Here is a 24161-nt window from a genome sequence, read left to right as displayed (position 1 = left end):
GTTAGTGGGGATTTAAAAAAAAAAAAAAAAGCAACCTCCTCTCCCCATGTCTCACTATTCTGGAGCTGTTCTTCAGAATTACCCATTGCCCTCAGGTGCTTGAATTATCAAGTACCCACTGGTTTGGGTGCCCGACTTGAGATTCTGATTTACAGAAAGTGCTGAGCACCTGCAGCTTCCACAGTCTTCAGTGGGAATTGCAAATGCTTAGCCCTTCTCAATATCAGGGGCCAGGTATTTCAAACTGGATTCCCGGAAGTGGAGGCAACCCAAATCACCAGCCACTTTTGAAAATGTTGATTAGAATGGCTAATTCTGCTTTTAGTTTCACCTGTACAACATTATATGATGAAGATATAGGTTACACAAGCACAACCAAAAGCAGAATATGGCCTACATGCTCCACAGTGGAAGTTTTGATTAAGCGATAAATGTCTATAGTGCTGAAGCATATTTAAAACAAATGGCTTATTGAATAATTTAAAACTCATATGACGTGAGCGATTATAGTTTTGTAATGTATATGTAAATTAACATAAAAAGTAAACAAAACATTATTTTATGCTGCTGAAGCACTCTTTCTAGAAACCATAGATGATAAGAAATAGATGAAGATTTAGACAATTATTTTAAAAAAACTTGGAGCATTTCTCTTTAGGGCACTCTTTTGTGCAAGGAAGTGTAGATTGTTTTCCTTGCTGTGTAAAGTTCCCTGTTGAATTAACATGTAATGTGTGTACCTTAGGTCACAATGACCATGCTATTTACAAACATCCCAGTGCTTGCCAATGCCCGCCTATATTTCTTCTTCTTTGCTCACAATGCATCCAATCCACTATAATTTGGCAGGAAGGACTAGGAAATAATATCTTTAAATTGTCATTTAAACTCTACAAACTCTTCCCTTCCTTACCCAAGTCATATTTGAGGACAAGTGTCATAAATGGCTCTGGGAAAAGTATTCTGATAGAACTTATTCTACAGTCTGTAGCCCTTTCATTTAGATTCTTCAGTCTACTACCTGGTGGCCTAAAACACGTCTGTCTGATTCTTTAATATCTCAGCAACAGTCTCTGAGCCTGCTGAGAAGTGCTGCATGGAGAATATCCAGCCATTTTTGCCTTCCATATTGGAAGAGCTCATGGGCCCAGTGAGCTCTGGATTCAGTGAAGTCCGTTTGCTCTTTGAAAAAGAAGTTAATGAGATCAGCCAGGACTTCCAGAAGACAAATGATGCCACAAAGCTGAAGGAAGTAAGAGAAGAAGTCTCAGTCCTTTTTTACCCTCTCGCATGTTATAAAAATTCTCTATATAGATCTTACCTGGCAATAGCTATATTGGCTCTGCACAGCCAAACAGGTATAAATTCCTGATTTTCTCAGTTAAATAGTCCTCTGACTCAGACGCACGGAGTGCAATAGATTGAATAATGATTTGCCACAATCAGTTGTGTGACCATCACTAAATTTCTATATTAAGAATCCATCTCAGATTGCTTTCTTTGTAAAATATTTTTCCCACTGGGATACAGAATTTGGAGCAGCTGATGAACCTGCCATTCAACTCTGTGAAAATGGAACCTTGCTATCTGAAAGTCAATCTCCTCCAGGAACAACTCCAGGACCTCAAGAGCCGCTTCAAATTCTACCATCTTGATTCTGTGGTTCAGAGGACGCAGAACTTCATGCAGGAGGTACTGTAAGATCCATTTTTCCACTTTGGAAGAACAGATTAGGTTTGCCCATCTGCTCTGCTTCAAAGTAGTCTTGATAGGGAGTTATGCACATTCACAGAATGGTGAATAGACTAGAATGAAAATAGAGATGAAAAAATCCAGGAATATCACAGCTGACATGGGCGTGTCATCTTTAAATCAGTGTTTATTCCTTTTAAAGGCACAGTAGTTAGGAGCTAAAGGTTGATCATCTCTTCATCTGATCTTTGAATTTCTGAAATCTTAGCGTCTCAGAGTCTTAGGGCAAATTTCAGAGTGCCCTCAGCCTGGCCTCGAAATTTGTGTAGTAAAAATGCTGTCGATACACACAAATCAGGTGACGAAGAGTCTGCCTCATTTACGTACTCAAGCACTGTCTTTTATGAAAGATCATAAAAATGTATTTCTGGTATTTATGCAAGGGAATGGACTGGGTTCTTCTTTATAGTTCTAGTCTCTCATGATAGGCAGTAAGGCATTTCATTAGAAAAATAGGCAATTATTTCTATATTCATTTTTATCTCCGGGTATAAATGGATTTAGAGACTTAGATAGAATAACCATGGTGATTCTAGTTTCCATGCAGAGGGCTGAAATGCCTGCCTGATTCTTAATTAGAAAGGAATCCCACCCCCCTCCTACTTTCACAAATTATTGGCAGGGATATTTGGCTTTTTTACTTCAGGAGCATTAAACAGAGATCACTTATTAGGATCAAGTAGGCATATCCCACACAGATGTCTTGTGATTGCCAGAGCACAGGACAGGATAAGCTGTCATAGCCTTGTGTTGTCTTCTGTATTTTTAGTAATGTAGTCAATACGGTATCTAACCAGTTCAGTAGGGACCTATAAGCAGTGTAATTGGTACAGTTCTGTGGAGTGGGGCTCACCAGGCACCTGTTGTGTGACATGGAGCTGTATTCTGTTGCGACTCCAACTGCAGTAGAGCCAATGAGGTGGTGGTGCTTGACATAGCCAGTGGTATTGGTAGCTACATGGATTCATGTGCCACCTGTCCCTCTCCCCTCCCCTTAGTATTCCAGAAACTACTCTAACGCATTGTAAAATACAACCTCTTTCAAAATATTTCTGCCTGTATATCACACTTTCTTCCCGAGACTTTATCATTCAGGCACTTACTTATAAACAAGATCTGTGTTGATTATGATCTTGTTGGTTCCTGCTGCTTTTCCCCCACCTGAACTTAGAGGGCCAAATTCATACCCATTGAATAAAACCCAACTCCAGCAAAGTTGCTCCCTCACACAGCTGCACTGCATTTTCCTCTAAATGTTGTTTTTTGTGACACCATAATCTTTGTCAAAGCAACCAGCTGTGATGTCACAGAAGATTATGATAGCTCTTAGATACCATAGATGTCTTTAGGAAAACCTAAAATGAGGAATGATCAGCAGCCAAGGAATTTTTGAGAAACAAAATTCTGTTTTCACTCCCATGTTTCGAGTAGAGACTGCCTTGAACTCCTGCCCGGGCAAAACACCTGTCAAAGGAGGAAGTTCATAATGAAACAGGAGAAATAAGAGATAGATAGAAGAGAATGTTTTTCAAGGTTTCCCATAAGTTGCTTGAAAGGGAGAGTACAAGTTGTTCCAACAAGCTCGCTCATATTGCTTTTCTCTCTTAAAGAGGCCATTATTTTTCTCATGAGAAGTATAAAACAGTTTCACTTTGTGGTTGTGGGCATATAATATTTATTTTTATTAATAAGCCACTAGGCCAATATGTCTTCATTAACATTGTTTTAGTTTAAAAGAAACCTCTGGCTTAATTCCCACTAACTTTGTACAGGTGTAAATGACCTACACAAAGTGCCAGGCACTGGAGCATCAGGTCCCTACTCTTCAAAGTTGCCGAAAAAGTAGTATTTAAAGCCTGTGGGGTTATTGTCATCTTCTGGCTAATTTATGAAAACTAGCGCCACGTGCTCAGCTGATATAAATCAATGTAGCTCCATTGAAGTAAGAGGAGTATCTGGCCCAAGATCTGCAAATGCATAGAAAACATGAGTGGCTAAGCTTTCCAGCTGGTCTCTAAAACTATACCTGCAGTTTTAATGTCCAAGATTTTGCATGTTCATGCACTTGTATACATATATTGAGTAGACATGTGGGTACTTAATTTATATGTGCAAATGCAACTTGCGTGTTCTAATCTGAGTCTGGTGCAAACCTAATTCTAAAAACTACACTTCAAAACTTGACACAACCTATGTTTAACCATTAAAAAAAACAAAACCCTAGGTAAGGGCACTGCGTACAAGGCCATATCTTTTTGCAACAGGAAAATCGGTAGATATTACATGGATATCTATATACTAATTTGAAAGTTCCTATGTGAAGCAGAGGACATATGGAGTCATGGGCTGTTTTCCCTTAAAAATGAAGTTGAAAACATAAAGTACAAATAATTTCCACCTGTAAAATTGTTGCTAATGAAGTTACTCCAAACTAGGGTAATTTTTTAATGTGTCACTGGATGGTGTGAGAATTTCTCAAGCCCTGAAAACAGAGAATTCTGAATCTACTTTAATTTTCATCATATATAAGTTGGCACTAGGAGGGCTTCCCAGAAATAGCTATACCTTTATAGTTCTTCTGGCAAACCTTTTCTAGTGTAGACCTGTCCTTAGACTTGAATTAGAAATTGAAATAGTAAGTTCTATTTTCTTATTCTCTTGCAGTTGTGTTCTTTTCCTTTTCCAGTCCCCAAAGAGTGTTCAAATCCAATCTAAACTCCTTTTTTTCTACTGACATTTTAAATCTGGTTTTAAGAAGTCCTGAAAACATTTCTATTGATTTTTAGGGTTTGTACTCTTTCTTCCCCTCCCCCCGCCTCCACCTCCACCTCACAAGCACACTTAACAAACTATTAAGTTTACAATGTCTATTTGTGTCTGGAAAAGCTTGTAACTAGTAACGTTGTAATTCCGAAGTCTATCTAAAAATAGTAGGGGTCATAAACTGCACCTGATCTTGCTCAGTTTGAAGTCATGGGAATTTTGCCATGAACTTCAGCAGGAGTGGGCCCGGCAATAAGTATGGCAATATTAATCCTTTGCCTTGATCACATTTGTCTTTATTTCTAGCTTATGGAAAATGCAGTGTACACTTTTGAACAACTTCTCAGTCTGAGTAGCCAAGGAGATACAGTGAAAATTTCAGCTGCCATTGAAAAAGTCAAACTACGAGTACTAAAGGTAAAAATTATCTGACTCTTAAGTGTACTAGAAAACTGGGGGATCTGCTTAGGTGTTTTGTAATAAATTGAAGGCATTTTTTACATACATTATTTTAATAATGAGAAGAAATGTGTTTCATACCATCTAATGGGAAATATTTCAATGCATCCACTTGTTTTCAGTGACTGGAATGATTGGCCATATTCTTAACTGCCTTACACCTTATCTATCCCTGTGCAAAATTAGTGTAAAATGCTACATCTGGTGTAAGTGAGTGGAGAACGCTAATTTAGTAGCATTTTGCAAATGACTACTCCAGGTGCAATGCAGTGGAGAATTAGGTCCTTCCTAAATGGTCTGATGACTTCAAATAATAATTCTGTTTTTCTTACTCCTATACTCAAATCATTGGACCATGCTTTTCTCTAGTCTCATGGTATTCAAGTAGCTATGGACAAACCATATGGATAAAATTTGGCTTAAAATAATTTAGCTAATATTTAAAAAAAATATTTATGGCACACTTCATTTGCCTGCAACACTGCACTTTTAGGGACAGATCCTCAACTGGTGTAAATTTTCATAGATCCACTGACTTCAGTATAGTTATGACAATTTAGAGGATCTGCCCCCAAAATTCTAACTGGTCCCAGAAGTGAAAGTGCTGAAATACCATGAGAGAGGCAGTTCTCATGGAGAGTGCTCATCTGAATTCTCAGACTTTAAGGCCAGAAGGGACCATCGTGATCATCTAGTCTGACCTCCTGCACATTGCAGGCCACACAACCTCAGCTACCCACTCCTTTAATAGGCCCATAACTTCTGGCAGAATTACTGAAGTCCTCAAACCTTGATTTAAAGACACCAATTCATATGCTTTGGGTTGCCCACCAGCAGGAACAGGCCAACGGGAACAAACTACTTGTATGAATGATTAATTGTTCTAACTGTATTTTTTCTTTTGTCTGTTTTGACAGCAATATGATTATGACAGCAGTACTATACGGAAGAAAATATTTCAGGAAGCATTGGTACAGATCACATTGCCCACAATGCAGAAAACACTGGCTTCAGCTTGCAAACCAGTAGGTAACTTTATGGCTCCATGTGGAATAAAATTAAAGGGACGGTGGAATTAGCACACTGATGGCTATATCCTAAGCCACCTAATGCAAATTAGCTACAGGTGGTCATGTAAAGTGGCCGGTCACAGGGCCAACATGATCCTGAGGGTGGTCAGTTTGGGGCATCAGTGGTGGTGAAATGATAATGGATGTGGATCTGATTTGGGGTGGGGAGAGAATTCAAATAAATAAGTTCCCTTCTAAAATCTTTTGGCAGCCCTATGCAAATCCCGATCACCTCTTCTATGCAGTGGGGGTAAATGGGAATTATTCCATCCCTAGGGCTGCAATAACCCTCATGCTGCTCCAGCAGTTTATGGAGAGAGAGGAAGGGACCAGGGTCTTTATGCGTTTTTTGTTTTGTTTTTGTTTGGCAGGGAGACACTGGGGCAGTCTCTCGGGGAGACGCTTCCCCAGAAAATCTGATTACAAGGTCAGGGCAGATGTTTGACACCATCAAACCAATCTTCTCTCTCTGGCTGAAAGCTAAGGTTCTAAGTTCTGAGCCTGTAGTTCCATCTTCATGTTCTACAGCACCTCTGGGGGGCCACTGAGCTGAAAGTCTGTTCCTTGCAGTAGGACACTGGAGGAGCAGTCTGCATGCTCACTTCTTTTTCCCTGTTAACTACCTTCAACACCAACTGCCATGTAGGGGAAGGGAAGTGGAAGGAGTTGAGCAGATATATAACTACTGTGGGCTTATCTTCACTAAACTTTTGTATCTCATATTAATTGCCACCTAACAAGGGGTGCTTAAAACATTTGTCAAGCTTACTGTGGATACTCTTCTCATGTTTGTTCCAGGCAACAAATCTTTGCTGTTTATCCATTGGATAAATAAACATGAAACAAACATATCTCCTTATTAGTCTTTTTTACTTAGTATGTTTAATCAATTAACATGAGGTATAAAACTCTAGTGTAGACATAGCCCAGTGTGGCTGTCTCAGATTTCTTTTCCTCACCCCCACCCACAAATAAAAACAAAGTCCTCTCTGATTTGGTTGGGAGCACTAGTGGGCTGCATGCTTTCCGTGTCTTGCACCCCAGAATTACCAGGGCCCCTGAGTGAACAGTCTGAAATGGTCAACAGTCTCAAACCAGAATTGTTCTTTCTATAGTTAAAAGGAATAAGAAGGAATAGATTTGGAGCTGTTTAGGGCACCAATACATTTCAGTATTCTAAATTGCACTGCCATGTATTCGTTTGTCACATGGGATGATTTAGGAATAACCAGTATCTTTTTTCTGTGAGAACGTATGGCAGAAATAATGTGTGAAACATAACAGATGTAAGAAATTATAGTGGATAAGCTGTCAGTGTTAAATGAATTTTAGCATGTTATATTTGTAAGTCTGTGAATGTGAATCATCTGACCATTGAAATTCATGACATTTTAATATATTCAAAAGCACATGTGTACATTGTAGGGTATGCCTCTCTATTTGTTTTCAGATCCACAAATCTAATAGTCTTTTTACGGTTTGTAGACAATTGGCAATATATCCAGGACGTGGTATTTATTTGTAAATAAAGCATGAAATCAAAAACTTCTATCACATTTAATATTCTGGAGAATGGAGTCCTCTCATTTTCTCCACTGAACAGGGATAGGGAAGGCAGTGGTGGAGCAAACTTTCCCTGCGGTCACTCTGCTAGTGTACCTCCGTGTACTCAACTCTAGGAGTGAGAGAGTAATATAGTTCACATACCTCTCTGCTGGTAAGCCAACAAGGATGTCTATTAAGACCATTTGAGATGGTGGTTTTCGTGATGCAGATACCTTCCTAAGAACTTGACAGAGGCCTCTAGACTCCCTTCCTATATACCACCAAATAGCCATCCAGTGGTAATGAAGATTATCTCATGGAGGTCATGGAAGTCGCTGAATCTGTCACTTCCATGACATTCTCCGTTTCAACCCTGGAGTGATGGGGCTGGAGCTGTCACAGCTGGTGGGGGGCCCTGGAGCTCTGAGCTGCCATGGGTGGTGGGTGCCCCCGCAGCTGCCAGCCGCAGTGGGGGGACCCCAGAGCTCTGAGCTGTCACAGGCTCCCAGCTATTTCTGACACCAGGGGAACCCCAGAGCTCCTAGCCACCATGGAGGCAGGTGCTGTACCCTCTCTCTTCCTGCAGCAGGGCTGGGGCTCAGCCCCATTTTGTCACAGTTATTTTTAGTAAAAGTCAGGGACAGGTCATGGGCCTCCATGAATTTTTAGTTGTTGCCTGTGACCTGTCTGTGATTTTTACTAAAAATAACCATGATAAAATCTTAATCTTAGTAATGACTCAGTTGCTACCTAGCTGGGCTGTATATGAACCACTGAGCTACAGGTGCTATATCCCAGTAACAAATGCCGGAGTATCCCAATACTCTGATGAGGATGAATTTGCCTCAGAGGACAGGCATAGACTCAGTCACTTCCTCACCTTCTGCATTATTTAGAATATAAGAACTATTTATTTAGAGTGCTTAAGGTGATGCAATATAAAAAGTACTGGTAAACGTGAAAAATACTGTAAACATATGTAGCTCATTTAGACCTGGAGAGCTGTCATCATGAAAAGATCTCTCACATAGGAGCTGGTTCTTTTCTGGGCTGATGAACCCTTGAGGACCCCAGATTGCCACATTTTTATACTTTTATTCCTTCTTTGTGTCTCTGCACAGGAGTTGCAGAAATATGAACAGTACATCTTTGCTGATTACACCAGAGTGATACAAGTAGAGAATGTCTATGAAGAGATTTTATTTCAGACATTGCTTGATGAAACCCTAAAAGGTAGGAATGCTTCCGAGGTGATAGTAACAATGTTTAGAATGGAGTCTGTGAGGTCTTATTTCAGAGCTAGTGATAGATCGGAGCTGCCTTATTCAGCTCCAGGTCCCAATTTTCCCAGAGGTTGGAAGTGTTAAGAGTCTAAGGGTACGTCCATACTACCTGCCAGATCGGCGGGTAGCAATCGACTTATCGGAGTTCGATATATCGCGTCTCATCTAGACGCAATATATCGAACTCCGAACGCACTCCCGTCGACTCCGGAACTCCACCACTGCGAACGGCGGTGGCGGAGTCGACGGGGGAGCCGTGGACGTCGATCCCGCGCCGTGAGGACGGGTAAGTAGTTCGAACTAAGGTAGTTCGACTTCAGCTACGCTATTCGCATAGCTGAAGTCGCGTACCTTAGTTCAACCCCCGCCCCCCAGTGTAGACCAGGCCTAAGAGTTTTGATTCAGTTCACTAAAGAGATGAGGCAAGCCATGAAGTTTTGGATTCAGATCTGAACTTCCCCAAAGCCACTCTCAAAGCCCTGAACTTTCAAATAATTGATTACATCTAATGACATTCAGACTGAATGAAGTATGTTGCCAAAATATAATTGCCAATAGGTCACTGGTACTAAGAAGAGCAGTCTCCAAAGATTTATCTGTGTGGGCATCAGAGAACGAAAAAGTTCTCAGTCAATATGTATAGGTGATGATAGGGAAGTTGCTGTATTCCACAAGTTCTAAATGGTTTTCTGGTTGGACTTCTGGCCCAAAATTTAGGTTTTGCAATTTAAAAAAAATGAATAGAAATGTTTTTGATATTCAATTAAAAAAGCTCTCTAGTTCTAGATTTAAATATCCTCCTATAGTGTTGTGAACCCAAACAGAAGCAGTCTGTTAGTGCATGAGAAATGGGAAGTGTAACTTATTATTAACATTCCATTGTCCAAGCTGAGTGAAATGAAAAAAAGCACAGATAATTAAAATTAGGCCTTGTTAATAATCCATGATATTAGAAACATAGTAAAGGAGTATTTTTATTTTGAGTGTTCTTAAAATGTCAGTTTTTTTAGATCCATTTGATCTTTTTGTCCTACTTAGTAATAAAAGAAGCTGCCATTCTGAAGAAACACAACCTTTTTGAGGACAACGTAAACTTGCCTTATGAAAGTGTGTCCAGTTTAACTGACTTGAAGACCCCTTCAGGATCAGCACAAGCCAGTCCTGCTAAGCAACTATCCACCACTTTAACAGAAACATCAGATACTGAAACTCAAAGTAATCAACTGCTTGTTGTGTCAGAAAAAATGATCCAGGAGAAGTGTCATGATGCTACAAAGCCATCAGACAATGAAGAAGCAGTTTATGTCAATGTTTCTAGCAGTCCTGCAATTAGTAGAGAAAAGGTGATCATTACAGACATCACTGACAAACCGGCGTCTCATCCTTTTACTCCTAACGAAGAAAAGGATGTGGAGGAAATGATAACTTCCCAGAATGAAAATGCGGTGGAGACAGAGTTTGGAGGGAACACTGAAAAAGAAAATAAGGTACAAGGAGAGGAGAGAAGTCTTACAGTCCCTGGTACTCTGAATGAGATCAGAAGCTTGCTGATGGTGACAGTTGAATTACCAGCAGTTGCTCCATCTGAGAACAAAAAGGAAGTGGCAAATGAATATGAAATTTCGAAGTGGCAAGAACATAGTGAAGAGAGTGATGAAAACGGCAAAACTAATGCAGAAACCGGTCAAACAGACCAGGTAGTGAATAAAGAAGTAGAACATTCCGAGCTCAAGGTGGAGCAGCCACTTCCATCCAGTTTTGGTACAGGCAATATGAATTTAATGATCATTTCAGAGGCAGGCAACCATGCGACTCAAGCAGAATGTTTGGAGGTCTCTGAAGAACTGGATGTGTCTCAAGAGTCAAAGGCAGAAATGGAGACTAACCAAAGTGTCTGGTATACTGATCTGGAAAGCTGCAAAGGTCTTCATGACAAATCACAACCAGAGGCACACACTGAAAGCATAGTTGAAGACAGAAGATCTGATCTGGAGGAAGCAGGTGAAGATCACATTCATGCTGTCCCAATGGAAACAGAGGCTGAGAGCTTTTCTGGGTGTTCTGCTGAAAGTCCTGATGCAACACAAGTACCCATTCTGAGTATTGAAAACTTAAGAATAGAAACAACTGATGATTTTCAGGTTTCACTAGTGCTAGAGGAAAATGAGCTTAGAACGGAAGAGGTTACAGTGGATATTAAATCTGAAAGCTTTACTGTTACTGCAAGTGATGAGTGTCAGCCAGCAGGTGCACCTTCTCTATGTGCTGAAATCACAAGCTCAGTAGGAAGTGAAACCCTCACACAAGAAAACAGTGAGGAGAGTTGTACAGAGCAGCACTCTGAAGAGTAAAAAGTGTTCTTCAGAAATATACAGCCCAATCCTGCAGCCATTACTCTCTCCAGCAGTTCTCTTGAAGTCAGGAATATTCACACGAGTAAAGACTGCAGGAATGGGCCTAATTGCAGTGTTGCCAACTCTTGCAGTTTTATCACAAGTTTTGCAGTACTTGGAGGGTTTTGTTACAGGCCCAGTTGCTGGAATCAGGTTATTACCTGCAAATTTCAGCTTTCATTTAAAAAAAAAAAGTTAATTTCTAGTCCTCGTGGAGAAAAGCTTGAAAGCATGACTCCCTAAATGCTTGAACACCTCAAGGCAAATAAAAAGAACCAAAAATTTATTTTTAAATCTCACAAATGTTAAGATAATTTTGTTTTTTGGGGGGCCGACTCATGTTTTTTGGTTGGGACTGGCAGTAGTACAACAGGTCTTAGCTGAAATTAGTCAATCAAAATATTATTAAATGAATTCATTTAGGATCTGCATTCAGTGTGTTAGAAGGAAAACATTTAAATCTCTCAAGTAATTAAACAGGAAACAAATAATTAGTAGGTTGTTCAGCAGCCAAATTGCATGTAAATTTTGAATTTTGCAAGCCAACTGATTACTTAAGTATTCTAAAGTTTTGACATAGATTAAGACAATGAAATGTTCAGATTTTTTTTGCTATATTTAAAACTGGGAAAACACTGGGAGCAGGTTTCTCAATCCCACTCTGCACTTCTGGGTTACACAGCCTTTCAGAGCACTTTACAGCTATTTTCTTTCTTTTCTTTTTTTTAATCTAATGAGAATATTTACAATAAAACCAGCTAGCACCCTTATGCAGCACCTACCTACTGCACTTCCTAGTATACAGTACATTCACCCACAATCCAAAATACTAAGTTCTGAACTGCAGTACTGTCACATGCATAAGACTGTACCACCAAATCCCAAAAGCATGGGAAATCAGAATGAAGTATGAAAAGTCCCATATACCATAATCATACCATTTACTCTCCAATTTCTTGATGCAATGGAAGGGAAAGGAGCTAAGGAATAGCTAGTTGTGCTTAGGTTTTGGGAGACAAACTGGTCATATTTTCAAAAGCAGCTTCAAAAATTGGCAATGCACAAAAAATCATAGAAGTGAAAAATGGAGTTTTAGTATGTTGAGCATTAAAATTGTATCTGCAATTTTAGAGGTTGGTTTGAGATACCTTAAAAGTTTGTCGCAGGGAATAAGTACAATTTAGTGTGAGTAAGGGTTGCAGAATTGGACCCATAAAGAATAATACTGGAAAGTAATGTCCTTTTCAAGAGGTAATAAAGATCTGACAGCATAACCTCAGTCTTGTTGGCATTTAACTGTAGGAAATTTTGTAAGGTCCATAGCATGAGACAATCAAACTGTTATACAGTACTAACAGGGAAGTGACACTATCTGAACAGACAAACATCTGTTTGGAAATGCCGTGATATCGGTTAACTTGATCAAGTGGAAGGTTGCTGTTGTGAAATAAATGCTACTACAAGGTGTATTCATATATCATAATTATAGGAATAGAGTAAAATACAAGATTTTTTTGTGGGGGGGGGACTGGTCATGAATGTTTGTTTGTTTGCAGAAATGTTCATACTAAAGTCTCACACAACCAACTGTCAACTAATCGTCTTATGGATCATTCCTGTTTTTTTTTTAATTGATAGAGAACATTAAGGAGTGATTTCAGCTGTGCTTGACAGTTAATCAGTGCATGCCTCTTGTAACCATTTCTTTGGTGGAAAGACATATTTTCAGTATGGAATTCTGTGTGATAGAAGAATAGCAGGATAGTAGCAATTATCTCCTACATAAAAGACTGCATTTTACAACTAAAGCTATTTAGAAATGAAATTCTTTTGATGTACTTTCTATATCAGGGGTAGGCAACCTATGGCACGCGTGCCAAAGGCGGCATGCGAGCTGATTTTCAGTGGCACTCACACTGCCTGGGTCCTGGCCACTGGTTCTGGGGGGCTCTGCATTTTAATTTAATTTTAAATTAAGCTTCTTAAACATTTTAAAAACCTTATTTACTTTACATACAACAATAGTTTAGTTATATATTGTAGACTTATAGAAAGAGACCTTCTAAAACCATTAAAATGTATTACTGGCACACGAAACCTTAAATTACAGTGAATAAATGAAGACACGGCATACCACTTATGAAAGGTTGCCGACCCTTGTTCTATATGTACAGAACAAAAGAGAATTTAACATAAACGTTCTCCTCCAAAGTAATATTTAATCATTCACATTACAGGTTTAGATTTGGGGCAATACTTCTCTGTACACATTTGGTAATTCAGTGTTGACTACAAATGGTTAGTGTGGTTGGTATTTTTGTAAGTAGAATAGAGAAGAACTGAGAAGACTCATCTCGTATATTATCTTTTGTTCTACGGTTTTGAATTCAAGTTATTCATATCAGTAGGTGTTTGTTCTGTGTTTTTATTTACATTTTTCTTGGTTTCCTATGTACTAAGATTAAGGATAAACAGTTGCATACCCCAACTCAACATAGTCTTGGAACATTAAATGTATTTGCTTTATTCTGAATGAAGCAGCGCAAAGCAGACTATGGTGTCAAGGATCTGTCCCCTGGTATTTCCATCTTTGGAAGGTTGCTTTGGACCTTTGATCAATAGTAATAGTTTATTGATGAATCATAATTTTTTTTTTGCAATTTTCTTAGCATTTCCAGAAACATTATCCAGATTGAATTTTCTTAAAGTACGGCTAATAAGACTTATTCCTTTACTTCATAAATTGGGGGTGTAAGAATTAATTGGTTAAGAGTTCTAAAGTGCATTGAAGAGGGAAAGAGCTATATATGTATTAAGTATTGTTGTTATTATTATTATATTTCTATTGGCTACCAGCTTGAGTAGACAAAACAAGAAACACATTATAACTTGCTTATAACTTTGTAAAGTGCTTATAACTAAATAAAATATGGTCATCCCTTTCGTTGCTGGATGTCAGAGGTGGGTTTTTTAAGTGAATTTGATACTTGTGAGAAATACCAGATGCAGTTTACTTCAGATCTCATTCATGCTGGTCCATATTTTTATCAGAGGGGTCACTAGAGAAAAACCTCAGATTATTGCCAGCTGTAGATCTAAGCTCTGATGATCCTGGGTGGGGATATGTGATGCTGTCTCTAGAATAGATATTGTCTGTTTAACTGTTAGGCTTAAAAAACAGTTTCTTAAAGTGCTGAAATTCTGAATTCACTTTCACTTGTCATAAACCCAGGCTGTGAGTCCATGTACTTGAACTCTGGACACTGGTGAGAATAAGAGAGAAAAATGTCTATTGTAGCACTGTGGCTTTACTGTTTAAATTACAACAGAAAAGCTGGGACCAATATCAGTGCTGGGAGAGAGCCTTTCTTCTCCAGGCTGTTTACAACCATTCAAATGATACTTTTTAAATCCACTGTTAAATGCAACAAGCTAATGTCCCATAGAAAAATATTTTTGTTTACATTTTTTTTAAATTAGAGTCGGAATTGTTTCTAACTAAAATGTTTTAAGTCATATTTTCAGTTCCTTTACCCTATTTTTTGCTATTCAGGGCATTTGAAATAACGAGGTTTTCATTTAAAGTCACAAATCAGGTGACATTATAAGTACTTCCATAGTTTTGTGTTTGTACAGTGCCTAATACAGTAGGGTCCTGATCTAGGACTAGAGCTTCAAGGTGCTACAGTAATACAAATAATAGACAAGCCAGGATGTCACCAACGTGGAGGGACTGGGAATTTGGGTAGGGAATAAGCAGCAACTGGTACTCCAGATGCCATCATACAGACTCCCACATGAACTTGTAAAGTGGAAACCAACTAATGTGAGGAAACGAGGACACCCTTGAGAAAGCTAGGAGGGAGGGCAGAAGAGTCAATCTCAACCCCATAGAGCAAAATGGAAGCAGCAGTAAATGACAGAGAGGAATGGAAAAGACAGGTTTCTGTCCTGTGTGCCAACATTCGTACAGGAAGGATGTTGTTTTATAAAGCAACAAAACCAGAAGAGTTCCTAAAGAAGATAATCTTCCACTCATGCATGTCACTACAATACAGCCATACAAAATGTGCAATATAGTCAGAATTGATTTAAATGGAGTATGTTTAAATGTTTTATGGAGCACTTCCTTTTTGCATTCTAAGCAAGTGTAATAATTGCACACATTGCCTTCTTGGCGACTCTAATTTTTATTTTAAAGATATGATTGCTGCACTATTTCAAGATGAACTGACCAGATGCTCACTTATGCTCTCACCTTTCTTTGTCTCTTCTGGCTGGAAAATTCAACATCAATTGAAATGTAAAGGAAAAACTAAACTCTTATTTGACTCAATATTGTTCTTCAATGTAACTTTGTCAAAGCAGCCATACTTACCTTATGCCCCACAAATTTAATGTATAATGCCACATATACACTCAACAGCTTGCCACCCACAGCCACCTCCTGTTCCTCTGGTATGGCAGAGTTGACCCTATCCACATAGCAAAAAAATTATAGTAAATTTATATATAATGCTCGCCAAATGCCTGAACAATGAAAGTAGCCCGAATAACTTAGCCATATTTTCTTTCAGACTTTGCCCAATTTAGGGCTGTACTGTAATTTGCCAGGAGCCATAAGGCTGCCAATTTTTAGGTATTGTCCTCTGGGGCAGGTTCTCAGCATTGTAGTGTTGTGATGCTGTTCTGCTTCATCACCTTCTTCCCCCTCAAAAGAGATTTCTAGGTTTATTTTAATATAGGCTGCAAGGTGAGAAATACCTTTGTCAAAATTGACTGTCAGTCAAAAGAAAAGAGGCAGCTATGGCCCTCCAGGACTATAATGCATCTAACTGATGTAACATTACAATTATAATTGTGCTGTAGATTACTGGCTAGTATTTGTTGGCTACATCCCTCTAATGGATACAATCAGAAGTGCTTAATTTGGTGTCATGGGCTCTATACTGTTAACACCAAAAAGAGATTCCTCTTCAGCCAGTGGTTAATGTAGACTGCAACAGTTCTTAACACCAACCAAGATGGTAGAGGGAGCACTACTTAACCAAGCTGGAGAGAGGGGAGATATCTTTGCCTCTAGCTCCTCATTACATCAACCCCCTGCCTTTAGTTGCATTGGCAGTGGCCTATGCTTTGGTAGTGGGAGCATCTGGGTTTCATCTCTGTTGTCACAAAAATCTGAATGGCTGGGGATGACCATACATCCCTTATTTCAAAGGACCATCTCTTATTTCATTGATTTGTTGTATGAGTAAAGGAAGGTGTTGCAGAGCAGTACTTAAAGAATGAAACTGTTGATTAAATCTTGTTTTCAGTGTAGAAATCAACCTGAAGAAACCTAGTCCTTTTAACAAAAGGTTCTCCTTTTGTGTTCTAAGACTGCATTGAATTGCACATCTAAAATTAAAATCAAGGATGTGGCTTCGTGTTTGAGACTTTGCCTGTTAAAACATTCAGAAGTTTTTCTACCTAGCCCTCTGTTTTTGTACTTTTAAAAACTATTCTTATATGCACTTGTAACACAAGTAAGGAAATGCTAGGAACACTTTAGAAAATTTCTGGAAAGGTAAAGGTTCAATGGCTAAGTAAACAGAAAATGCTTGCCATATATGGAAACCAGTATGCTTTATTGCAAGGAAGGTACTGTGTGTAGGGGAAAAGGTGGAGCTGTGAAACATGGTATCCAGCTCCTCTTCCTCCCAATTTCTTAACACTGGTGGAAAACATATGTTCAGTCCTACCTCAAATGCAGCAGTGGAAAGAATATTTTCCTTGTGTAAACAGACTTGGGTTGCAGAAACCTACTACATTTTTTTTAAGGCTGCACTTCAAATTAAGTAAATATCCATTGTGCATGTAAAGAGTTTTATAAATTGGTTTAAAATGTATTGAAATGTATCAAAACTGATCATTAGTACCATTTTAAACATTAAATTGAAGTTTATGATAATTCCATTGTATACTTCAGGGCAGTAGAAAGGTATGCTTGAGAGAGAAATACATGATATGCTAAGGGAGAAATGGAGTTTCCCTAAAACATGCCTTAAAACAAAGCATTGTCCTGTATTTTTCATGTGATTTTCCATTATTTCCAGTCATCAAAGGTGGTCGCCCTAGAATCTGAGGCACGGAGCACTGAAGTGATTTGCTCAAGGTCACATTCAATGCTAATGCTGGGCAGTGTCCGCACAGGCTTCAAGAAAATATAGGACAACTGTGTAAGACACTCTTCACTGTTTTATTCATGGCAAAATCATTTCCCAGTAGGGCCAGTCTCAAGCTTAAAAAAAGTCAGGCCTCAAAAATCATATATTTATTTGCTGGGGGGGGGGGGAAAGACGTGGGTGGAAGGTCTATATTTGCCTTTTAATTTCTGAGCCTTTGGAGCTATATGCAGATGCTGGTTTCAAGCTTGTGCTGAATGCTGGAAACTTTTTTGTTTAAATGAAAGCTGTGGTTCTCACATAACCACGAGTCCAGCATCTGGGGCTTTTAGAAAAACGCCAAATAGCATGACACTGCTGCCAAAATTGTGATAGTGGGAAATCCCCCTTCCCTTAGGCAGTAAGTGCTCCTGTGTGGAGTGAATGCTGAGAAACAAGACATTTGCCTCATACTGAGTTGTTACATGCAGCAGGAGGAGTGGGGCTCTAGAGCCAGCAAGAAGCTCTCCCAAGCCACTGAATTGGCTTGTAAGACTGCAGCCCCCTCATTGTCTATAAGTAAGGCCCTTTATATAACGTCCTTTCAGGGCAACTCACAAACAACCGGTCCCAGGGTACAGAGAAGCCTAGCGGCTCAGACTCATCCAGACTACAGCTCCCAGAAGCCCGTGCTCCCTCCAGAATTTAGCGACCAGCTCGGGGTGGAGCGTTGCATGCTGGAACTTGCAGTCCCCGCGCGCCATCTCCCGAGCCAATAGCCGACCCCGCCTTTTGTCCACGTCTCACTCCACTAAAGTCTTTCACCGGAATCACGTGCCACAAGCGGACCCCCCCCCAACGCCTTCGGCTCCGATTGGTCCACAGCGACGCCACGTGACGGGCTGAACCCGGAAGCCGCGGAAGGAGATTGTTTCCTTGGCTACGCCACAGGAAAGCGAAGGGCCGGTTCTTTCCGTTTGCACGTCGGCGGCGCTGAGAGCGGCAGCAGCAGCAGCAGCCGCCGCCAGGGAGAGGGGCGGGCTGCGTGCGGCGAGGATGGGGCTGAGCCGGGCCTAGCGGGGCGGCGGGCAGCTGCTGCCATGAGCGGAGCTGCTAGTGGTGACGGGGGGAGCGGGGACCCCGCAGCCCGCTGGGGCAGATGGAAGCTGCTGGCCCTGGGCCTTCTCTCCGCCTCCTCGGTGCTGGCAGCCGCCCCGGCCGCCGGAGCCATGAGCAGGGAGGAAAAGCGCCGGCTCGGGTAAGCGGGGAGACGCGGCGGGGGGTTGCGGGAGGCGGGGTTGTGCGCAGCTGGCGAGCGCTTATCCTGGCCGGCTCTAGTCGTCGCTCTCCTTGGGGCGGGTGGAAGTGGCCACTGTCTGCTCTGGCATCCCTTTTCCCGGGGGGGTGACCGATGTGGCTGCCCTTGCGACAGCCCTCGCGCTGTCAGCTCCGTCTTCAGGGCTCAGCCTCTGCCCCCGTGGAAGGGGTGCGGGCGGAGCCTGTTGCTTGCCCTCCTCTGAGCGTGGGGAGCACTCCCCCATGGGGCCTGGCCATTCCCCCGGCTCCCACTGGGGTGTGGCTGAGCCCCACTCCGCCCACGCATGGATCTCTGCTGATCCCCAGCACCGTCAGCTAGCGACCTGTGTGACGTTCCCAGCCTGCATCAGAGTGGTGCCTAGCCCCTCAGAGATGTACTTTGATACTTCCCTGAATTTTTGGTATGATAGCCCCAGTCACATCTACCTGCCTATCAGGTCATCTCCCTCCTATCACCCCTACTATCTGTGTGGTCATGAAAATTTCAAGTCAGCCATTGTATATAATTATGGGTAAAAGTGGTCAAAGGTCAAAACCATACTCACTAGGTGTTTGGCATGTTGGTCTGATTATGACAGTGTTTCTGGAACAAGTCAAGGTTTTAGAGCAATAAGAGATCACATCTTTCATATTGATAAGAGTTGAAATCATCCCTGCCGAGTCACTGTGAGCAATCAAGTAGCTTGTTTAGGGAGCCCAATTTGCATGTGTGTATAAAGCTAATTATTTAAAGGATAAAGAGTACATCATCAGTGATGAGGTATGTATTCCAGTGCATAGAGTATGACTTTTTTAGAAAGCAGTTCTGCATTCTGATCATTATTGCCACATAATTCCTGTGTCACCTTGACAATTTCATTACCTCCTTTGTGCTTACTGTCATCTTCTGTAAAATGAAGATAGTAATATTTCACAGGGGTGTTGTGAAGCTTCATTAAGAGGTTTCATTATACAGTTATTTGATCATTAGGTAAAAGGCATTTAATTATAATATGTGCACTCATTGGATCTTTCATTCAAAGATCTCAAAGCACTTTGAGTACAGCACAAAGTCTTAAAAAATACCTTAGCTATGTGTTCCTCACATGGCTACCCAAGTGATTTAGACTCCTTTCCCTGGCCTGTTTACATTTTAGGTGCATTGATTAACTACTTATATTCTGTATGCACCATCACCATATATGTATTGGTGAGCTAGGATCTACCAGTACAGGCAGAAATGTGGACTGCTTCAGGTATTTGTTCAGCTTTTGCAATGCTGCAGAGGTGTAAAGAAGCCACCTTCCTTTCAGAGGTGTTTATTTACTAAGGGGTCTGGGTTGGAGCACCTATGCTAATAGGAGGTTATATGTATTTATATGGTAAGAATGTACTTTCCACAGAGTCCCTTCAGATAATGGTCTGGGAATACAGTCTGTTTCAAGGAGAAAAACTTTTAATGTGCTAAATCATTGTTGGACAATGTTTATAGGCTTTGACTCTGATCCTGAATCTGGTTCTGTATAGGTAGACCACATGGTCACGTTGAAGTAGATAGTGCTCTGTGTGGGCCTAGGATTTCACCTGCACAGCTAAATTGCAGAATTGAGGCCATCAAATGGTTATAATTGGTGAAATGACTGAAAAAGGCATCATTGGGGTCCATGTTTATTCTTTTTCCTATGTTGATAATAAACTTGTTTAGATGAGTTAAAATTTTTTTTTTTTAACTGCCAAGCCAGTAAACTCAGTTGGGTGTTTGAAAATCTAGCTGAGTTCTTCTTGCCTCTTATATCAGCTGCAATAGTAATAGATATTTTGTGAACACTGTTGATGATGTCCAAGTCAGAATAGAATCAAACTTGCTCTGTATTTGCATTACTAATAGTAGGGAAAAACCTATCTTTTATTAGTAAAATAGTCTTTGCTAAGACAGGAAGCAGCTATTGAGAGAGTGAGTGCCATTGAATATAGTGACATTTCAGATCATGACCACTATTTAGACATTACAAATATATACATTCATAAATAATATTGAAACCATTTTTTCTTTACTTACCAAGATTGTAATTCAGGGAAAATATGGAACCTGGTAACTTATGATTCCGTTAACATGTAAAATAGCTTTTGGTGTTCATGATATCAACTGTTGCCGAAGGAACACAGAACTATGTAGTGGGGTTTTTCTGAATGAGGAGTGTGCCTCCTGACTGGTTCTTAGATCGACAAGGTGGGTGCTTCTGTTGGTGAGAGAGAGAAAAGGGTTTCCAGCAATACAGCTCTTCTTCAGGTCTGAGAAAGAAACTCAGCGTGTCAGCTAAATACAAGACCAAACAGATTGTTTATCATAAGTAGTTATTACATATTCTAAGGGACCATTCAAGGTGACGTGGCCTGTTTACACCCCTGTAATCATAGGACAAAAGGGGGGGTTAGTGGCTTACAGATTGTTGGAATAAGCCATAAATCCATTGTCTTTATTATGGCTTTGTCTATACTGGGGGTATGTCTACACTGGCACTTCATCAGCAAATCTTTTGTCATTCAGGGGTGTTAAAAAAACATCCCCCTGAATGGTAAAAGTTTTATCGACTAAAAAGCAGTGTGAACAGCACCCACTGCTGCTTGTGGGGGGCGGAAGTTTTTTGTCAGCAGGAGAGCTCTCTCATGCCGACAAACAGTGGCTACAGTTGCTAAAAGCTGCATATTATAGACATAGCCTAAGACAATGATTTTTAGAGTCTAGCAAAGTATCTAGTAGCCTATTTGGTCTTTTCAGTATAATAATTGTGGTTAAAAAATGAAAATATACTGCACTGGAAAACTGGATTTTATGATTGGAAGTTCATTTCTCTTTGCAAGTGCAACGCTCCCAGAAACAAATCATTGCACAATAAATGTAGGGACTTGAAGAAGTTTTATTCAGAAGAAGCCCCAGTATTGGAATAGCAGTAGTGTTACAGGACTGGCCTGTTGGGGGTCAGTTTGCACACCACCTGCTACTCTTGGACTAGCTTTAGATAGTGTTCCATTCTCCTCTCTTTCATAAGGTCCAAACAGACCATAAAATATCTTGCCACTGGTTGTTTTACTTAATCAGCTCTACTTGGGCAAAGTTCCAGAGATGAAGTGAATGTTATGTATTTTTATGGGCATCTGATATTAATCTCCAGATATTAAACTACAGTACTTTTATTGTGTTAAAGTTTGACAAATAGAGGAAATATGAAACTGATACTTATTTCAACAAATTTTTTCCTGTTCCTTTTCTTAGGAATCAAGTGTTAGAAATGTTTGATCATGCTTATAGCAATTACATGGTAAGTAAACTACCAATTTCTTCAATTACGCTTACATTACATTACATTACATAAATTAAAGTTTGTTTTGCATTTGTCAGCAATCATCGACCTGGCAGATTTAAAAAAACTTGCTGAAACTCTGTTGGGGGGAAAACTGAAGTAGAAGTTCGTATGTGCAGCTTATATGATTTTCTTTTGAAATGTCTGCATATGAGAAATATGAATGTAGGGGGACAGTAATGTTTGATCACAGGAACAGTAGCTAGGAATTCCTGACAGGTTACTTAACTTATGCTTGATTTTTTTATTTTTTTCCCCCTAGATCTGAAATGCAGTAGTCTCTAAGAATTTAAGTGTTTGTAAAGATAATTGAAAATAAAAAGTGCTAAGTTATGGAATTTAAAAATATTTTAAAGGGAAGATGTTGCAATATAGTCTTAAAGTCCGATTTTTCCAGTTGGATCCTTACAGTTAGCCTATAAAGCTAAAAGCTAATGGGGCTCTGTACAGATAAACCTGCATTTCTCTCGTTGCAGGATCAGGACCTTTCTATGTAAACCTGCTTGCTATTCTTAATGTAGTTTGTCTCCTCTTATAAATTTCTTACTAAATCAATGTTCCCTTGACTTATTTGGTAGCATGAGACCTCTGAACAAAAATGTTGCAAAATACCTACAGACCAAGAACACTTGAAAAGATACGTGTCTGTAGTTATCAAATTCTAGTGAACACAATAATTGTTAATAATGTATTGGTTGTGCTAGTGAATATAAAAATGTTTATATATTCCTGCAGATAACTTTGTTTACACTTTGTTGGCCTAACATTAATTATGTAACCTCATATTTGCCTTGTGATGTTATATTTGCTGTAGATTTTGCAGCTTCTTTGCTCACAAACGTTCAATTTCACTTAAAAAAAATAATAATAAAAAACCTGTAGCATCAGACCCATATTACATAACCTGGTGCTAAATAGACAATTGTAAATTAAGTGGTCCACATTTGCTACTATTTATAAGATAGATATATATATGTGTGTGTGTGTGTGTGTGTGTTGTAATTTAGTGTTGTCAAAACAATTTTAAGTCTCTTTCAGTTGTCTTGGACATGAAACTGTTTTGTTGTTTAGTCAATCTTGTTATATCCTAATTTATTAGTTTGGTCCTGTTCCAGAATAAATATTTTTATTTAAACAGTAGAATTTTTCCATTTAAAATATAGTTATTGATGAGAATACAATACTATCAATACACTGAAATGGGAAATATTTAGGGGGAAACAGGTGACCCTTGTTAACTGTACATCTGAAAATCTAAGGCCATCTAAGGTTTTTTCCACAGCCCTGAACGACATAAGTTATACTGACAAAAGCGGTAGTGTAGACATGGCCTGAAATACCAGTCATTCTTATGATACCTTAGTTTAGTAAAGTATGTACTTTTAACAAAAACATTTTAATTGTTTTCATCTTTGTATTTTCTCTGCTGGGGATATACGTGTTCTTATTACAACACAGACCTTTCTTTCGTAAATTGCACCTGCTCACACATGGAAAACCACTGTCCCTTGAGAGTATGTTGACCGTATGGCTCAATATTATGCTGTAACCCTTTAACTTCCAAAGAGGTTAAAAGTTAATGAGACATGTAAATAGATAATGCATACAGTGAATGAGATTCTTTGCTGTTTATAAATACCAAAGGTATTAAAGCACAGAAGAGAAGCTATTGTGAGAACTGTTTTTTATTAAACATGTTCAGGTATGTAGGCTATGAAATAATTTCTAGAGTTACTTGAAACCCAACTACATACAAATGTCTGGCTTTCAATCTGCCTTGCTCTGTCTTTTCTGCTTTTAATTAGAGAACCTATCTTGCCTAACGTTGGACAAAACTCTTCAGTCAGCTGAGATATTTGTGCTTTACTTTGCATTACTGTAAATTTGAAGCTAATAGCTACCTTCTCTACATTTGTGGCAAGAAAATGTTGGGTTAAGAGGAAGTATGACTTCAGATATCCTGGAAGCATAAATGTCAAAAGGATATTTACTTGCCACGTATGCTAGAGCATTAAACAAACAAGTCACATTCTGTGTTTGTTTAACTTGAAGTAAAGACTGGAGTTTCAACCTTGACACTGATAGCAAGAAA

The 24161-nt window shown here is 39.6% G+C and overlaps 2 protein-coding genes across 8 annotated transcripts in view; both read left to right on the top strand.

Moving 5' to 3' along the window:
- NIBAN1 (niban apoptosis regulator 1) overlaps window positions 1–13206 on the top strand; it is a 108560-nt gene extending 95354 nt beyond the window's left edge. For both annotated transcript variants that reach the window (XM_039484644.1, XM_039484645.1), the window contains exons 9-14: window positions 1065–1252; window positions 1531–1692; window positions 4822–4932; window positions 5892–5999; window positions 8711–8822; window positions 9911–13206. In XM_039484644.1, the coding sequence (XP_039340578.1) occupies window positions 1065–1252; window positions 1531–1692; window positions 4822–4932; window positions 5892–5999; window positions 8711–8822; window positions 9911–11223 (1994 nt within the window). In that variant the 3' untranslated portion in view covers window positions 11224–13206. The remainder of the gene's footprint in view (window positions 1–1064; window positions 1253–1530; window positions 1693–4821; window positions 4933–5891; window positions 6000–8710; window positions 8823–9910) is intronic.
- A 5078-nt stretch (window positions 13207–18284) lies between these two features.
- Window positions 18285–24161, top strand: part of EDEM3 (ER degradation enhancing alpha-mannosidase like protein 3) — a 71599-nt gene continuing 65722 nt past the window's right edge. For 2 of the 6 annotated variants that reach the window (XM_039484648.1, XM_039484649.1), the window contains exons 1-2: window positions 18285–18669; window positions 21982–22027. In XM_039484648.1, the coding sequence (XP_039340582.1) occupies window positions 18512–18669; window positions 21982–22027 (204 nt within the window). In that variant the 5' untranslated portion in view covers window positions 18285–18511. Of the gene's footprint in view, window positions 18670–19079; window positions 19130–19188; window positions 19489–21981; window positions 22028–24161 lie in introns of those variants that run through there. The other 4 variants (XR_005583668.1, XM_039484647.1, XM_039484650.1 and 1 more) reach the window with 3 other exon arrangements.

The sequence above is a fragment of the Mauremys reevesii genome, linkage group 8 (genome assembly GCF_016161935.1).
Source record: "Mauremys reevesii isolate NIE-2019 linkage group 8, ASM1616193v1, whole genome shotgun sequence".
Lineage (NCBI taxonomy): Eukaryota > Metazoa > Chordata > Testudines > Geoemydidae > Mauremys > Mauremys reevesii.
Note: the sequence above shows the minus strand (reverse complement) of the source record. Positions and strands in the feature narration are given on the sequence as shown.